The 18,310-nt window shown below is 56.6% G+C and overlaps 1 protein-coding gene across 4 annotated transcripts in view; it reads left to right on the top strand.

Annotated features, from left to right (window-relative positions):
- The first annotated feature begins 2,770 nt into the window (after positions 1-2,770).
- DGKZ (diacylglycerol kinase zeta) overlaps positions 2,771-18,310 on the top strand; it is a 54,440-nt gene continuing 38,900 nt past the window's right edge. Inside the window, exons 1-2 of one of the 4 annotated variants that reach the window (XM_085062462.1) lie at positions 10,290-10,640; positions 17,978-18,076. In XM_085062462.1, the coding sequence (XP_084918588.1) occupies positions 10,450-10,640; positions 17,978-18,076 (290 nt within the window). In that variant the 5' untranslated portion in view covers positions 10,290-10,449. Of the gene's footprint in view, positions 3,025-10,289; positions 10,641-17,977; positions 18,077-18,310 lie in introns of those variants that run through there. The other 3 variants (XM_085062464.1, XM_085062465.1, XM_085062466.1) reach the window with 3 other exon arrangements.

Raw genomic sequence — 18,310 nt, forward strand, 5'->3', positions numbered from 1 at the left:
ACAATCCATTACATCCCCTCATGCAGGCATATCCTGTGATGTCTCCTCCAGACACACAAAATATGGCCTGCCCTGCCTGTGTGATAGCTATACAATCTGGCATGTGGGTAGAAAGCTAGAAATCCTCTGCTTGCAGCTCCTCCCCACAGACAGGGTTTCTGTAGAGCAGGATAAGGCCCCTCAGGAAGGCAGGAGGCACCCACTGTCCAGCCCTTTCCTCTGATTTGACCAAAGGCACTGTTAGTTCAGGGCTCTGCTGTGCCTGGCTCTTGGGAGGTTTCCTGCAATATGGGCCTCTCTTTCCCACCCTGAAGCTCCTTTCCTATGGCATTGACACATACGCCAGTGACACATCCATCCTTCCTTCCTACATGGAAGTCTGGATCCTGCTCTCATCCAGCTTCCTACTTGTATCCATCCCTGACCTGCTTCCTCAGCTTGGTGACCACACACTCCTTTAACCATAAAGGACAAGACAGATGTTTCCCAAAGTTCCCTGGGAGCAAGAGTGGGCCTGTATCCTGTATCCCCTGTAGCTCCTCTGGGCAGCCCACTTCCGTCCTGGCAGCCCAGCAGGCACAGATGAAGGTGGCTCCTGTAGTCCATGACAACAGAGGCTCCCTACACCAGGAAGAGCCCCAGGGCAGAAACAGAAGCAGAAGAACCAAGGTGCCACAAATCCCTCTGCATCAGCTGGCCACCCACTGCTTCTCCCTTCACACAGCCTGCTGCCAGCCTCTGTGGCAGCAGGAGGACATGGAGCAGGGCCAGGCACCCATGCAGGAGTACTGGGAAACTCCCCAGGCAGGTCTCTGTCCTAGCAAGTGAGGGTGAAGCTGCTTCCCCAGGGCCAGCTGTGCTATTCAGGGAGGGCTCACCCAGCAGCACTCCAGCTTTCAAGGAGAACAAAACTCCTGTGGGGGCTGCAGGGGCTGAGTCACGCAGCAAGGAGGGTGTGGGGCTCCCTGCCAGTCACGATTCTGTGGAGGAGTGGGCTTGGGGGCTGCTGTGCCCCTGGCAGACACAAATCCCCCAGGAGGAGCAGCCAGAGAGAGATGTCATTGTGACTTTTAGGGCCAGACGAAGGCTCGGTAACTTGAACTGGAGGTGCCAGGGGACTGGTTACCAGGAAAAGCCACAGCACTTCTTCAGCCCCTGCTACTTCCCAGGTTGGAGTCAGGAGTGTCGAGGGAATGTGCTGTGCCACAGCACCCTGCGGCAGACATGCCACAGGGCCATATGAAGGTGATGGGGAGTGCTGGCACAAGGGATGAGATGCTCCTGATGACTCCCAAAGTGATACAACACTCAGAGCAGGTCGAGGACAAGTGCCTGCTCCCATCATGCCAGACTTTCATGGGAAAACACTGGGATTACAGGTGACTGCAATGTGCTCTTGGTACAATACATGATTGTAGGACCTTGCCATGATGCAGGGAATGGCTCTTATAGACCCAAAGTTTGAATTTTCCAGTGCCTAGCAGGTAAAGGCTCATCATGTGAATCTGGGACAGAAAAAAATCAGGCACATATGGGAGCTTTGTGGGGATCTCTTACCCCAGCTGACATCTGCAGCACCAGGGTGGGCTGGGACTGGGGTCACAATATCCAGTCCCAACCCAAGACAAACAGATGATGGAACTCTTCTGATGGATGTGGGCAGAGAACAGAAGGGCCTTTTTACCTCTGGATGCCAGGATTGGAGAAAAATTGACTGGAATAAGGGAAAATCAGGAATAATGTAGCCTCCTAAGTGGCAAGGAGCTGAGTGAGCCAGCTGGAAGGACAGAGGCCATGCTACAGCAATACCTCTGCTCAGTTGGGTACCACTGTCCACAGCTGGGCACCCTGTCCTTGTACAGATCTCATCCACATTAGATGATTGGACACAACAGCAGGTACTTTGCTCTGCTGGGGCTGCTGCTGTCATGCAGTTTTCCATGCTGCCTGACTTCACCTGACAGCAGGTCTTGTTAAGACAGGTGGCTAACACCCAGCTCTCTGAGCAGCCCTTGCAGGCAGGCAGGTATCAGCTGGATTGCAGGCAGAGAGGGGCAGCTGAGCTGTCACCCTCCTCTGCCTTCCCAGACTCCAAAGAGTTAAGTGCCAGTTTCGAGTGTCTCTAAGGTGACACTAGACTGCCTGCTGGATGCAGCTCCCCACAGCCCCCTCCCCGTGCACACAGCACACACTCATGCTCACTTTCTGCTTTGTCTCTTGAGAGCTGCTGCAGGCTGTATCCACAGGCACTTTCCTCGCTGCCTACCTTCCCGTGCTGCTCCTGCTCAGCTGCTGCTGCCGGGGACACTGAGGGACGTGCCTGGCCACAGAGGGACCTTGCAGAAGGCAATCCAAGCAATCTCTCCCTCACTGCGAGCATCGCTGTCCCTGGACTGTGCTTCTCTGGTGAGCGCTGTGTTCCTCACTCCCGCCCCGCTGCTCTCACGGTGCCAGCACCACCGAGAAGAAGCATCAACATCTCTGGATTTGTGTCAGATATTCCTCTGCTTCGGAGTGGCAGGGTAGTAGAGACGGCAGGAGGCTGAGCTGCTGTGTCTGAGCTACCCAAGCTGCTATCAAGAGGCCAGTAAATACCACCGCAAAAAGTCGGACACTGTTTTTCTCATGCTTGTGCTCCCTCAGGGAGTTAAGTCTTTCTGGGATTGTCCCACCACCCTGGGGAGGTGAAGCGGAGCAGCACTGTGGGACCTTGTGAGGCAAGACCGGGCTGCCCAAGAAGTTCTGGGGGCAGAGCAGGACTCCTCCAGAGAGACCTCACTCAAGCATGGCTGAAGGTCCCAGGAGCTGGAGAGACTTCTCCCCTGCCAGGAGTGATGGTGAGGTGGCCAGGGGAGCCACAGCAAGCCTCCGGGGAGCAGCGGATGCAGAGAGCACTGGGCGAGCACAACGCTTGGGCCTCCGCAGCATGGATCCGGCTTGGGAGGAGATGAGGGGAGCAGTGGCTGCGGCGGAGGTGGAGGAGCAGTTCCTGCACTTGGCAATCAGAAAGCAGGTCTCCTACAGGTAGGAACACCTGGGTCCCCAAGTGTCAGGGGCAGTGGAGTGGCCTGTCCCTGAGGAATCTCCCTTCCGTGGGGTCAGGGTTGGCTCTTTCCACCGGCCACCAGCACATTCCCACCTGAAACCATCTCAGCACAGAGACAAGGGAACCAGTTAGTCCAGTCCCTCCCATCCCATGCAACAGCCCCCTCTGCAGTGGCAGTCCCATTATCACCTTTGTGGGCCCACTTATTTTCCTTCTACCCAATTCCCCCTTCCCATCCCAGGGCTTAGATGCCTCCTAGGCAGTGGTCTGTGCCCAAAAGCCTCCCATGGGCATGGGCAGGAAGTTTCTGTCTTTCTCTGCAGTACCAGTTTATCACTTTTAAGTGCACTGGATACAAGGGACTTCTGATAACACCTGTTCTCCTTTTTCTCTTCTTCCCCAAGGCAAATGACCCATCACTTGATTCCCAGGTCCAGAAATCTTGATCTCATCTGGGCAAACTGAGCAGTGGTACAAAGATGAAGGGGCTGAGATTAGGGCTTAGGCTATATATGGGCTTTTTGGGGGCACCTTGCAGCAAGAGATCTTTCCTGGCTTTTGTTGTGACTCTTCTGTCACAACTCCTGTGCTTAGCCACCCTTGCTACTGCCAAGCAAAGCTGGTGGAGGTGAAAGGTGCTTCCTGTAGATCTCAGGGGGCTTATGGGAGCCACTGCCTGGTAATATTCAGGTGAGCTCCTATTCCAAACTCTAACCATAATGTCCAAAATCCTGCTTGGGTCAGCATCTCCAGGACTTCAGCTCTATTCTTCTGTCACAGCACATAAGGTCTGGTGTCCCACCCTGCCCTTTCTTTTGCTAGAAGGGTGTTTAAGCCCTTCTACAATTTACTACTCCCCATCTTTGCAGAATGGCTTTCAGGTGTGAGGGAAAATCCTTTGATTCTGCCCAGAGTAAACATGAGCACTCTCCGGACTGACCCCAGACTGCTGTGAGGGTCTGGGACTGAGAGAAGAGGAGAAGGCAGGAGCTGCCTTCTTACCATTCTCCAGAGCTGGCTAGGCCCAGAGAGGTCTGTGTCCTTCTGAGCTCCATGTCACCATGTCATGCCTAGCTCAGCAAGTGTCACTCAGTTTACAAGCAGGTGAAAAACAGACACAGAGGATCTTGGTGCCATGCCCACTGCCATGGCAGACAGAGGCTGGACGAGCTCTCCTGCCTCTGGTCTAGGTCTTGGGAACCCTGGGGTGCAGAGCTCTGCCAGGGGGAAGATTTTGGGCAGGAGCTGTTGGTCAACCCCCATCTGCACCCTCATGTGTACAGCAGCCCTTTTTCTCCCTTGCAAGGGCTTCAGTGCATGCTATGAGCAAATTGCTCTCTAACAACTGCAGTAATGGGAACTAATGGGAAACCTTATTAGTACCTGCAGAGCAGGAGGAGCCCCGAAGCTGACTCATCCCCAGCACTTGTTATTCATGTCGTGGGTGGTGAGCAGGAGCCAGGGTGGCAGAGACCTCCCCAGGTGCCCTGTGTCCCTGAGCCTTATCACGAGCTGGGGCAATGTGCAGCCCTCCTGGTCCTCATCCTGTACCCAGGGCTGCTCACTGAGGCACCAGGAAGAGCTGGGAGGATAACAGAGGATGAGGAATTACTGTGCCAAGCAGAGCAGGATTTTCTCCAGATGTGCACAATGCGTTTTGCAAACAGATTAGCCAGCTGCAATTTTCCAGCCTCCCCAGGGAAGGAAGGGACCATATTGCAACCTCAACTGATCAGCCTGAATTTGTTCCAGAATTGTCTAGGGTTGCTAGGGATTTTATGGATCCTGCCCATCCCACCCCAGCCGCCCCAAGCAGGTTGCTCAGTGAACATACTCCAGCCCGTGCTGCCCTTACAAAAAACACCTCTGTCCTACCCAAACCTCAGAATGAGTCTCTTTGCAAGGGGCTTTGTTCCATCTGATCAAGGCTTTGCAGAAGAGGATTCTGAGGGGTTGGAGGGAATGCTGCAGCAACCTGCAGGCAAGCAGCAAAGGAGAAGATGGTGCTTGAGATGAGCTGCTTTATCCATTCAGTGCTTTGGGCAGCCAAGCAAAGGGAAGGAGAAATGGGAGAGAAAGTGTCTGGGGGTGGAAATCTACTCATTCTGTCCTGTGACACCCATGTAGTTTCAGGTCTGGCTGCTTCCTTGGGTAGGTCAGGAGGTGATGGAGCTGTTACCCAGAGGGTGGGCTAACCTTCCATCATGTGCCCCTCCTGCAGCATGAGAAGTCCTAGGGAGCTGACAGAAATCCTCTTGCTGTGCTGTTTAGCTCTGGAGACACTTACCAAACCCTGGTACAGAGTTTGGAGGACCTCCTCTGTGGGCTGTGGGCATCATAGGTATCCTCAATGTCAGCTGAAGGTTGGAGGCCCCAGTCCTCTTTCTGCCAACCTGCCTGCTCCTGCTGGGACCCATTAGTCATCACAAGGGGCAGCAGCATAGGCTGCTATATAAAGGTTTTGAAATGAGCAGAAATGATATTAATCCCATGGAAATAAAGTTCCTTCCATAAATAGCTGCCACAGTGTATGGAGGCGCCTTGGGCGGGTGGAAGAGAGCTCAGCACTCAGGTTATATTTAGGGCTCTGAGTAGCAGTTTCATGCCAAACTTATTAACGATGCTGGCTTGTGCACCAGATTTGCACATTCTGGGACAATTTTCCCTGTAGAGAGGTGCCTCTGCAATGCCAGAAGGACCCAGTGCCCTCTGTCACCACAGCAAACCCAGAGCAAGCACCAGAGTTGTGTGCCTCGATCCCCAGACAGACACTTTGGCCAAGGGGAGCTCAAAGTCAGCTCCTGCTTGCCTTGAGTGTCTCCACCAAGGTTCTGTGGTGGGACAGGATCATCTTTAACTCCCAGAGTGGGGCAGCTCCCGTGGCAATAAGGCAAGCTAGAGGCTGGCAGAACTTTGCTGTAGGGAAAGCCGTGTGACCTGGAGCCAGAGAGGCCTGGAACAAGTGCTGGCAGGACACAGCAGCACCCTGCAACCTCTCCTGAGCAGGTGTGGGCTCCCTCTCAACTTCAGCATTGGTTTCAGGGTGATGCTTGCAGCAGTAGCCTTTGTCACTGCCACTGCTCCCAGCAACCCAGCCCGGAGGGGTGTTTACCCAGAAAGGAAACCACAAGCGCACAAAAGCTCCTGTACGAGCTCTCCGCGGGCTACATCTATGGGGCGGGGACGTGCCAGGTGTCAGACACGTACCTTTCGGCTCTCAGTCACGTCCGGAGGTAGCGCCCGGACCAGCCCACGCACCACAGGGCTTCTCACAGGCATCTCTGGCAGTGGGAAGAGAGGGTCCTGTGTCCCTCTGTGCCCCTATGTCAGCTACCGCCCCCGCTAGGGAGATGTGAGGCACCTCGGCTGTTCAGCGCGGTCCCCGGCTGGCAGATAGGATGCAGCTAATGCATCTCACAGGCTGCTCTGTGCCAGGGAGCTAAATATAACCCGGAGAGTAGAGCAGAGGGGGCTGCTTTGTAATGTAAATAGCAAGAGAGCTTGGTCATAGAGCAGGCAGGGCAGAGGGGAGAGCTGGCAGGAGCTGCTGGAGAGAGGGAGGTAGGAGCTCTGAGGGGCCCGGGGGAAGATTGTTGCAACTCTCTGCTGTCTTCTCTTTCTTTTGCCTTCACATCTGGACTGTGGATATTGGTGAAGTCCCAGGACAGCCTGGGCAGTGCAGGGGCTGGGAAGAAGGAAAGAAGAGCCTCCACTGTCTGCGGGGAGAAAGGGACAGAGAGGGGATCTCCTTCCTCCAAGTCCTGCCAGCAGGCCTTTTAATCGTATTAGCCTTGCTCTGTAGAGCAGCATAATCAAATTCCCATTCATTTCCAGCAAGCCAAGCCCGCTCCACTCTGACAGATACATCTGTCTCCACATCCCTCTGTGCAGCAGGAGAAAGGAGATGGGTGGACAGACAGAGAGAAGTGCAAGAAATGAGTGCTAGAAGTGAGCAGGTGGCTCCTCACAGACTTTGGTCAGGGGGTGACAAGCGGGTGTCTCACTATCCCCTGCCCTGACTCCCTCCTGAGCCATAGACAAGCTCTGCTGGGCCCCACTGTCAGACACAGGCTCTAGTGCATGGCACAGGGGTGGGATGGGTCTGGAGTCGGCATCACCCTGTGCTTGGTGCACAATGCTGCCATGTGTTTACTCTCATTCTGGCTGTCATTCTGGATATTCCTATGTGCAATGCAGTGGTGAACTAGATATGGGACTGTGTGTAACAAGAGATAGAAACATCCCAAGAGACAATTTTGGAGAAACGGGGAGGCTGTGGGTACAGCCTAGCTGTGTAGGGACATACCTGTCGGTAGGGGGGGCATAATGCAGCTCCAATCCCCATCTTAAAGGGATGCTCCTGCCCTTCTTCCTGCTGTGGTTTCTCCACATCAGGCAACCCAGGTCAGCTCCCCGAGGCAGCAGAACACAGCCTCCCTCCCTCGTTTGTCCCCACAACCACAGCCTCAGCCTTGCATGTGGTGTGGGTGTGCAGGGGGACCGTGGGATGGGACACCCCAAGAAGAGGCCAGCAGGGAGGTTGTTAGGGGCACTAACCAGTGTTAAGGACAACACCAACCTGCATCCAAACACTCTTGGGTGGGGAGAGCTGGGATTCCTCAACCAAGGGCCACAACTTCCCTTGACCACCCCCTCCCTTATCTGATCCCTGTTCACAGTGAATCCCACAGGCACATATCCTGCTGAGTTTGGCTGAAGCAGGCAGCTTAGTCCTTTCAGTACCAGAGGGCTGCATACCCTAACATGAAGACAAGGGTGCAAATTCACAATAACATCCAGCACAGTGACTCCCATCCCTCTCCTGTGCTGCCTACAGAGAAGCCAGTGCCAGCAGGGTCTGTCTCCTCTGGCCTCCTGACCAAGAAGGGCCAGAACTGGGATTCCTAGGGACTCCTCCACAGTTTTGCACCAAGCCTAAGGGACAGAACTGGAAGGACACATGAACACAGCACAGAGAGGACAGTGAAGGTCCCAAGGCAGGGCATATTACTTCTCCAAGAGCCTCACCAAGCCCCAGTTCTCCTGGTGCTCCTGAGTAAGAGGACTAGACATCAACGCCACAAGACAGAGCACAAAACATGAAAGGGAAATGTCTGCAGGCAGGGAGCAAATGCAACTAACCCATTGTGGCATGCAAAGCAGCAGGGATGACGAACCCTTTCCACAATAACAAAACCTCTCCCCTCCCTGATCTATGAGCTGGAGTTGGGCATCCAGGACCTGCCTTTTCCTCTCTCTGCACAGTAATTAGTGCAGTGGGTTGTGTTTGGTTTCAGAGCTTGCCTGGTGAGATCAAGGTCTGCCAATGTTTTTTTTTCCTTTTGATGATGGAGTTTAAAGCAAGACCATGTGCCCCTTTAGAAATGCCATCTGTGCAGGCTGCCAGGACCAGCTTTGCTCACTTGCTTTTCTCTGGCCCACAGAGCTGTCCACAGATCCCCTTGGTGATCTGAAGCTCTCCTGGAGCCAGAACACACCAAGTAGCAGCTGATTGTGAAGAGCTGGGATTTTTGGAGGTGGGGACAGGCCAGGCCTGCAGGCTTATTCTGTGTTGCCCCAGACAGGGGAATGGATGACAAATGTCAGGCTGTTTCTCCTCTTTGGAGTTTGACCAGGAGCCTCCTAGATGCTTCTGCTTTTCACACTGCCCATTCCTGGTTTACCAAGGCGTTTTTTCAGTGAACTGCAGTGCAGAGTGAACAGATGCTGGAGGTCGTTGTCAGACCTGCCACACAGCAAGGACCCATACACCTTGGGGTTGTGAGTGCTGTGGTGCCCTGCAGGGTGAGGATGTGCATGGCACAGGGTGGGCGGCAGGAGGACAGCCCCACTGCCACGGCGCAGTGTGCATGGTGGTGCTGGGGCAGCTTCGGGAGAGGGGGCTGTCTCAAGTCTGGGGGTATCAACGAACCACCCAGCAAGAGAGGTGTGACTCCTCGGCGCGCAGCCCAGCGTGCCAGGACGTGCTCCTGCTTGCTGAACGTGTGCACGAGGCTTCGCTGGAGAGGACTCGGCAGAGGTGGCCGGCGCCGTGGGAAGAAGGCCGCGGAGCCGGCTGCGATGTCAGCAGCCCTCACACTTCCAGGAAGTGCAGAGAGAGGAACCAGGTGGAGGGTGCAAACAAAGCCGGGGCCCCGGCCGGGCGGCCGGGCGGCGGAGCACTGCCAGGGACCTGCCCTCGGGATGACTCCGGAAAGCGGCCGCCGGGGGAGGAAGAGCGAGAGTGAACCCCGGGCTGGCTGAGCGCATCAGCTCAAGCTGCGGCAGATGTGGCGGCATCGCTCCTGGGACGTTCCCCAGAGCCCTCCGGGGGACGTAGATACAAGGTACCCACCAAGCTGGGTTCTATCGCCTTCTTACTCTTGGGGGGCCAAGGTGCTGTGGCGGGGGCTGGGGGGAAGACTTCCCGTGCTCGCCCAGCGCTTCGCCAGCAATCCCCTCCTCTCAGTGCCTCGGCTTGCGCAGCACAACCTCCTAGCCAGGATGTCTGAGGGCCGCGCGAGCGCTTTCGACGCCAAGCCTGTGAGCACAGCGGGCCAGCCGGGCTTTGCCTGGGCTGTCGGTGTCTGGGAAGCGGGGAGGTGTGTCCCCATCCCACCAGCCCACCTGGAAACGGCTGGTGCTCGAGGTTGCCAGTGGGACCTGCCGCAGGGTGTTAAGGTCGGCAGGAGCACCGTGCGGCCGGCAGCCAGGGCCCGGCCCTGACAGCCCCCGCAGCCCTGGCTTTCAGCCTGGCTCCGCACCCTTGGCAAGCGGGGAAGTTGCCATTGCAGCCGGCACATTTGCCATGCAAAGGAGGGCTGGGAGAGCCGCTCTTTGCCTGGACTGGCAGCCATGCCGAGCAGGCCAGCTCCTGCCCCTGCAGCTGCCCGCTGAGCCGGCGGCCGCCGGGCCAGGCTGTCGCTGGGCTCAGGGAGAAGCGGGGCAGGCGCTCGCTGGGCTGGGTAAGAGCCTCAGTGCTGGCTTCGGCGACAAGGCCGGCGGTGGCTCCCGGTCCCCGGAGAGGGCGGCGGCGGTGGCGGCGGCGGCGGGGCTGTTGGCTCCGTCCCCCCGTCCGGCGGCGAACAATGGGAGGCGGAGGCAGGGGGAGGCGAGCGCGGGGCGGTGGCGGGGCTGACACGCGGCTTCCTGAGGCGGCGGCGCCGGGCTCGGGGCCACGGGACGGGCTCCGCTGCCAGCCCCGCTCCCCGCGCTCGGCAGGCGGCGCTGGCGGCGCTGGCGGCGCGGCCGCCGGTGTACCGGTGAGCGGCCGCACTTCCTGCCCGCCCGCCTGTGGCCCCGGTGGGGCGGGAGCCCGGGCCGGCCGCGCCCCCCGCCCGCCCCCGCTGCCTTCTCCTGGCTCGGAACCACGGTAGCGGCGGCGCCGAGCCCTGAGCTCGGCCATGCAGGCAGCTCGGCCCTCGTCGTCCGGCGACTCGCCCTCCGCCGCTTCCTCCGATACCGCCGCCTCCGCAGCCGACTCCCCCGGGGCATCGGGCGGCGCCGAGCCCGAGTGGGGGCCACTGCCGCCGCCTCCGCTGGGCCGCCGCCACAGCAACAAGCGCTTCACCGGCCTCAAGCTTTTCGGGCGCAGGTGAGCACCGGGAGGGGCGGGCGACGGGACGGCGGGTCCCGCCGGGCGAGCGAGCTCCGGGTGGTGCCTTCCCCGCCGCCCCGGCACCGCACCTGGCGGCGGAGGGGTGCCGGAGGGAACCAGGTTCCAGGGCAGGGACTGGCTGTAGGCGGCTGGAGCATCCGGAACGGAGGCGGCGGAGCACCGGCTCCGGAGGAGCGTCCCGCCGCCTGGCCGTCAACAGCCGCCTCATCAGGCCCGGCCCAGGGGCTGACCCCGGCTGAACGCAGCCGCCGGGGGATAGGGGACACGGTGTGGGGATGGAGCGGCGTGAGTTTGTTTTTCCCTCCTTCCGAGCTTTTGGCACGAGCGATGGGAAGTTGGGGAGCATTGCCCTAGCTGTGCGCGCTGTCCTCCCCAAGGAGTCGGAGTCTGGTCTCTGGGGGATTCGCTTCCACACGCCGAGAACTGCTTGTCTCCATCCCCGCACAGCCATCCCGTGCTTCGCCTGCGACACTTGCAGTCCTGCCGCGCCGGGGGATGGCTGTGCTCGTCCCGTGCTTCTGGCTGAGATCCCGGCTTGGCATGCATCCTTCCCAGAGCCAGCTGGGCACCTTGTGCCTCCCTCAGCCTCGCTGTGGGCCTCGTGGGGATTTGGACCATGTAAGCGAAGTACCTTGAAGTACCAGAGCCCGGTACCTCCGCCATCCGGAGGTCTTTGGAAACACTGAATAACTGAGGTCTGAAGGAATCTCTGGAGATCGCCTGTTCCACACTGCTGCTTCAAAGCAGGGTCGATTTTGGTTCGACGCTGATGTTGAGCTTTGAGTGTTGCTAGGGTGTAGAGAACACAGCTTCCATGGACACTCCCGTACTTCAGCTCCTCAGAGTTTTTTCTCCTTTAATAACTTTTCAGTTTCCCTTGCTGCAACCTGTGCCTGTTCTCTCTCAGGTTGTCACTGTGCACATCTGGGCAGCATCTGACCCGATCTTCTCTGTACCTTCCCATCAGGTTGCTGAAGATGGTAATCATCCCTCAAACTTTTCTGCAGGCCAAACAGCCACATTGTCTCATTCTTTCCTTGTTCTTGATAACTCCTGCCCCCAGCCATGTTGGTGACCCTGTGACAAACTTGCTGCATCTCATCAGCATTTTGGGCATATGGAAGCAGCTGAAGCAGGATGCAGTGTCACCAGGGTGGTATCACAGGTGCTGAGTGGAGGGGAAAGGCCCCAGTTTCAACCTTTGCAGCCAGGCCAGAAGTGGGAGTGGATGGCTTGCAGGGTCACTCCACCACAGAGCAGTGTTCTCTGCTCTGGTTTCAGAGCTGTCGACAGTGGCTGCCTCGAGCTCCTGGCAGTCTCTAGCCTGTCCCCAATGCTGTGTGGCATCTCTCTCTTAACTCGTGGTGGTTCAGGCTGCTGTTACTGCAATGTAGATCAGAGCCAAGGGGAAGTTCTCCACATGTGAGCAACCTTTGGCAGCATGGACACATAGGGAGGGGCAAAGTGGGATGGGCAGGAGGTGCCGAGCTGGAGGAGGCCAGCAAACTTGCCAGGACAGCTGGAAATGCGTATTAGGTTGTTAGGTGCATGGATATTTGTCTTGCTCTTCTGCTGCTGATGGAGAGACTCAGATCCCTCTGTCTCAGGATGATGAGTGCAGCACCCGGAGCTTCAGGGTAGTGAGGAGAGATTCCCACAGACCTCTAAGATTGAAGGGGCTCCCACGCACACCTGTAGGAGGTAGACTTGATGGGAAGTCATTCAGGATAATTGGCTGCATGCCACTGAATTCATGCCCACCTCAGTGTTGGAGCAGAGGATGGCATGAAGTTTCTTCACCTCCTCTGAGGGAATTACGGGGGAAGGCTGTGATGCACTTCCTTTTGTCAAGAAGTACAGCCAGCCCTTACCCAAAGTACGGCCAGCCCCTAACCCCCAAATGCATTCCAACAGCCATCAGTGGAAATTTGCACCCTCTTCTGTTCTGAGCTTTACCTAGAGCATACGTGGCTAGGAAAGAGGTCTAGAGGAAGCTTACGTAATGGGGAGGAATTTTCTCATTTGCAATGGTGGGTCTCAGGAGACCCCTGGCTTCAAGGAGAGAGGTCTCCTGAGGTGGACACACTGTGCTGGGCTCTGCCTGCAGCAACACTGGGAGGCATGGCCAGGGGAGACAGGGGTCTGCAAAATGGCAAGAGAGCCTGTCTTGTCCCTAGGGCAGGTGAGCCCTCAGGGGATTTGAAGCAATAGAAACGTGAGCCCCCAAGATCTGGCCTCCGGTGGTACGTTAGTCCTGTGTTTTGCAAGCAGGCTTATTTCTGTACCTTATAATTGCCTTACAGGAGGGTGGAGTAATTGGCTCTAGAGCTGACAGAGACAAGTGCACAATACATGCATCCGGGCCATGGATGGGTAATTCTTTTAATTGGGCTGATAAAGAGATTTGGGTTGATCAGATAAGAGGTGGTTAGGATTAAATTGCCTTTCTAGGTGCCCTGTTTCTTGTGCCGTGAGTGAACTGCACAGTTTACCCTTTCCAGAGAGGAACTGGGGAAGGAGTGTGAGTGCTGGGAACAATGCCTGTTTCTTGCTGACCCCCATGCCAGTGAGTTGGGATGCTGAAATGGATCCTCCCTGTGGGCTTCAAAGCTTCTGTAACAAATCCCACTTCAAAGGAAGTATGTGTAATGGTTGGTGCGATAGCATAAGCAGGGGCTGTAGTCATCAGTTGGGCAACTGGCAGATGGTGGTCCAGCAGAGAGCATGGGACCAAGGTTTTGGCTGTGACCCTTTGGCAGGTCTTTTGCTGGAGCCTGCACGTGAGCCTAGGGGTGCCTGCCATTGCCCCAGGAAAGGTCTGTGGGTGGCACAGCCTGTGGGTAAACGGCACTCAAGAAACTGAGCCGAGCACCCGCCTACATCTTTCTGGGACGTCACTTGTCACTGTCTTTCTTGCAGCTTGATGCTTACACCCATGTGAAAGCTGAGAACGATGTGCCACTGGGACAGCAGCCCAGCCTTCCCCATCTCTGCTGTGTGCATGGTGCCTTCGAGCCTGCTGGCCCTCGGGCCCACTTTCCCTTGTGCAGGTGCAGTAGAGGGGCTATGCAGTGGGCTAAAGCCCAGGTGCCCTGGGGGAAGACCAGATGGTAGTGAGGAGCCTGAAGTTTGTGCTCTGCAGGCTGGCAGGCTGAAAGCAGTGCTTCCCTCAGGACAAGCTTTTTCACAAGGCACCTTGCTGCCAGCTAGCTGTTGAGCAATCATCTTACTACTCCATGCATGCAGATTTTGTGTGCCTCTAGCTTTGAAACTATCCAGCTTCTACTCCCCATCCTGCTCAGAGGTGATGAGTAGCTTTAGCAGGGCCTGGGCCAGTGTCACCTGTGGGAATCCCCAGCTGTGCCCTGCAGTGACACTTGGGCTTGCTTGCAGGGCAGATGGGATGTGCTGAGAGAGTCGTTTCTGCTGCTGAGTTTGCTCTGTAATCTCTTCTCAGGGCCTGACCTCCTGTGGAGCTGCTCAGGGACTTTTTATCTCGACGGGGGAAAAATAAAGCACTGGGCACACTGAGCTGCCGTGCCTGTTGGCAGCCAGTGCAGCCTCGCAGAGGAGCCAGGCTAGGGCAGCTGCCAGCTCACAGTGGGGCTGTGGGATAAGGCAGGGAAGGATCAGAGCATGTGGGGTCTGACTGCTTCCAGAGGCTGAGGTCCTCCCTGGTATGGTCCTTACCTGCCACCTGCCTTGTCTCTCCAGTCCTAGGCACCCACTGGCAGCTCCCCTGTGCTAAGATTGGAGCAAGGGCTACCACAGTGACATGTGCCTGTGTCGGAGAAGGTGTCAGGACTTAATTATAGCATCATAGAATGGTTTATGTTGGAAGGGACTTTAAAGATCATCCCGTTCCACCCTGCCACCCCACCCCCGCCATGGGCAGGGACACCTTCCATTAATCTTCTTAGGAGTTGGAGCATCCTTTCCAGGAAACCCTGTAATCTCCTCAAGGGGCTGAAAGGAGGAAGGACGATGGACCTCTTTCCTCCTTTGAACAAAAACACTGGGAAGAGAGTCAGGCACTGGGAGTGAGCACAGGGCTTTGCAAGGAGTCAGTGTTGAGAGGGGAGAGGCAGAGCTGTGGGTGGTGCAAGCAAGGAGAGTTTGAGAGGTGTTTGATTGTGTGTGTCCTCTTGGGGACTAAGGAGATGCCAGTAAGGAAAGGCCAGCCCTCTGCAATGGGGCCAGTGCTCTCACGAAAGGCAACCTGAGCTCTGGCAGGTGGTGGGAGATACAGTGTAGAATTTCCTTCACTCATCATTGTGCAGTGCCTGGGGAGCAGACAGTCTCCCCAGAGACTTGGCAAAGCCTCTAAATTTACCTTGCAGCTCTGCTCTTGGTGGAGCTGTGTTTTCTTTTTCCTGGGTGACTCTGTGAGCTGAAGTTCCTGAGTTCCCTTGGCCACACATTCACTGGCTTGCTGCTTCTTTTAAACCGGTACTGACTTGGAGATGCTGAGTTCAAGAGCAGAGCAAGGGCTGCAGGCTAAGGCTGCTTGACCCTTGGGCCCATAAACAATCTCTTTTGGAAGAGATGGGGGACTGGCAGGAGGTGAATGGCTTCTGCTGGAGACTTTTGGAGGTAGGGATTCTGGTGCAGATCTGACTTGGGAACACGGACTAGACGTGGAAATAGGGGAAACCTGTCCTGCTGGTTCTTGAGCTGGCACCAAGTTCTGGGTGAATAAGTGGCTCTGTCTTTTGCGATTTTGAGTTCAAGAGCTTTCCTTGGGCCGGCTCTCCAGTATTACAAAAGTAATAGTCTGTGTTTCTGTTTCAACTTGCAAACCCAGCAGCAGCTGCAGTCTGTCTTTGGGAGCTGGGAGGCTTTCTTCTTCTCCCCATCAGGATGCCAGGTGGAGGGTGAAACTCTTCCAAGGCAAGCAATGAGGCCGCGCTGGCCAGGCCAGTGCCTAGGGGGGACATAGTTCTCCTGTCCACACTGGGACATATGTGTTAGAGCCAGTGCTGTTCTCCTGCCAGTGGTTTAGGGGTGGATGCCTTAGGGTGCTAATTTTGTAGTGAACTGTGAGCTCTGCCCCCAGGTGAAATGCTTCCTTATTGTGCCAGGATGAGGAACTGAGAGGATCTCTTCCCACTCCATGCTGTCCCAGACAGTAGGAGTTAATGGATCTCCTGTCTCAGCCCTGCCTGCCGGGCAGATTGTGCTGACTGGGTTAGGCTGTCAATTCCAGTTTCTACCTGTGACCATTGCTCCCACGCCTAAAAATAGCCTGCCTGAGCTTTGCCCGTCTGATGGCTGTCAGTCCTTCCCAGTGGTTCAGGGCCTGGGGAAAGGAGCTAAGCATGCCCCATCTCAGAGAAGTCCTGCCCAGCTGTGAGAGCTAGAGACCTGTCTCTGGGGGGACTGCAGGATGCTGCACAAGCTGTGAGTGCAGGGTGGTAGGTACATGGCACTGGTGGGAAAGCCCTGCTCTGGGAGTAGATGGAGGTCTGATTGGAGATAGTCCCACCCTTTGGCTGCCACCCTGTCCTCCATGTGCCTCGTGTTGGTGGGAGATTCCTTTAGTGTGTCTCATGGGCTGTTGCTGTCCTTCTGGCATTACTGCAGGATGCTGGCTTTTGGCAGGCTCTAGTCTCAGCCCCACATGGGGGCACCCAGCCAGAGAGGCATGAAAATCCCACCCAGCACCAATAGGCAAGAGCTTGGTGTTTGCCCTTTCCCCAGCTCCACTCACGCCATCTCCCTTTCCCTACTTGCCAGCAGCATTTTGTCTCTTTGCAAGGCTGCAGACCCTTGGCTCCAGCACATGCTATGGCTTTGAAGAAAGTCATGTGTCCCAGCTGGCTGCCCAGGAAGTCAGGGCAACTAACATAGAACTGTCTTGCAGAAGGTTTTCCCCTTGTTTTGGTGCAGCTTGGCTTCCACAGGAAATGTGCCAAACAGCCTGTCCCTCGCTTGCTGTTCTCAGCCCAGGTGTGACTCCAGAGCCAAAGAGCTGGGGGACTTCCTTGCTGCCTGCTCCCCCCTGGCTGTGGAGGGTCCCAGCTCCACTCTGGAGTAGGACTCACCGACTGGATGAGGATAGGGAATCATGGGGCAGAAGTACCTAGGATGGCTTGGAGCCTTCTCTTGAGCTCCCAGCCTGCAGCTATCCAAGAGAGGGAGGAGGGGGAAAGTTCCCACTTGGTCAGATTATCTGTACATCGTCCTGCCTTGCCACCCTAGCCCTGGCCAGGAGCCTCTCAGATCCAGTGCTAAGCCTCTTACTGCCTGAGCTTGAGGTCACCACACAAGGGGACATGGTGTGGGGCACTCTGGCAGCTGGCGCATGGCAGCTGCCACTGCTGAAATGTGGCGGGGGGTGGGGGGGATGTTTTCTGCAGAGATTTTGCACCGGTGTGAGGCTGGCAGATGGCAGGATTAAGAGGCTACAGGGTTCCTGTCCTGTGAGAGTTGCCAGGATGCACGGAAGGAGGTATCCTGCTCCCCAGTACGGCTCCTGGCAGAGTTGCATGTTGGCGTGGGGCTGATGCTCCAGCAGAGGCTGCTGGTGAGGATGCCCCACCTCAAACAATGTTGCCTGCCCACAAGTTTTCTTGTTGTTTGAATGAGTGAGGAAGCAGATGTGGTGGGGGTGAGTGTCACAGGAGTCCCAGGAATGATGCTTCCCATTTGCACTGGATCACCAAGAGCTTTGCTCCCCAGCCCCTGGCTGGTGGTAGTCAGGGCTCCTAAGGCTCGGTGCACATGCACAGGGGCCAGAGGGTTGGGAGTAGGTGAACTGGTCTGCCCCTTCCCAAACAATGTTCCTCCATGCAAGGCTTGGAGAGTGCTTTCATGATTTATTTGTAATTCAAATCCATGCCTGGATCTAGTGGTCGAGGTGAAGGAAGGCAGCCAGGAGCCAGGCCAGCACAGGGAAGCAGGAAGGGAAGCAGGGCTTTGTCTGTGCCAGCCTGGCCCTGGTCCCTGAGTCGTGTGCCCTCTTGCAGCTGGCTGGGTTGGGCTGGAGCTGACTCTGAACTGGGCAGGGTTGGTATCCAGATGCAGGAGTGTTGTGGTGCTTGATTGCTGACTGGCTCTTAAGGGGAAAATTGCGTTGCTGACTCCAGCTTCATGGGCGTGTTGCCTGCAGTCACCTCCGTGGCTGACAGCATGGGTAACGGCATGGGTGCCATTGGAGCCCCCTGGGATCTGCAAGTGCCAAGGCAAGGGGAGAGCATGTGTGGTGGAGGGATGGCACTGGGGCAGCAAAACTGGGGAGGAGGAGGATTGTGTTGTGTGCTGAGCAGCCAGGCATGTTCGTGGCTTGCTGACCACTCTCTTTGTGTCCCTAGAGTCCACCTGCCCCACAAAGGTGTCTTCCCTTGTCTCCAGGGCAGCCAGCCCGGCCGATGGGGATCCAGGAGGATAAAGCACCGGCCAGCGGTGTATAAGTATGTGGTATTTTTATTGGCTTGCACAGGCTGTGCAGTCCCAGCAGCTGCTGCCGCATTTCTTCTCAAGAGCTCTCCTTCCTCCCACACACGTCTCACCCCACTTCACCCTCTTGTGTCTGTACTAACCAAGGCCACTGATAGCCAGGCTGCCTGCCTGATGCCTGTGTCACTACCCTTGTTCTAGAGGGCAGCTCGCTGCTGGACTTTGATCAACTAACATAGAAGCTCCTA

This window comes from Lichenostomus cassidix, chromosome 5, assembly GCF_008360975.1.
Source record: "Lichenostomus cassidix isolate B80296 chromosome 5, HeHo_3.0, whole genome shotgun sequence".
Lineage (NCBI taxonomy): Eukaryota > Metazoa > Chordata > Aves > Passeriformes > Meliphagidae > Lichenostomus > Lichenostomus cassidix.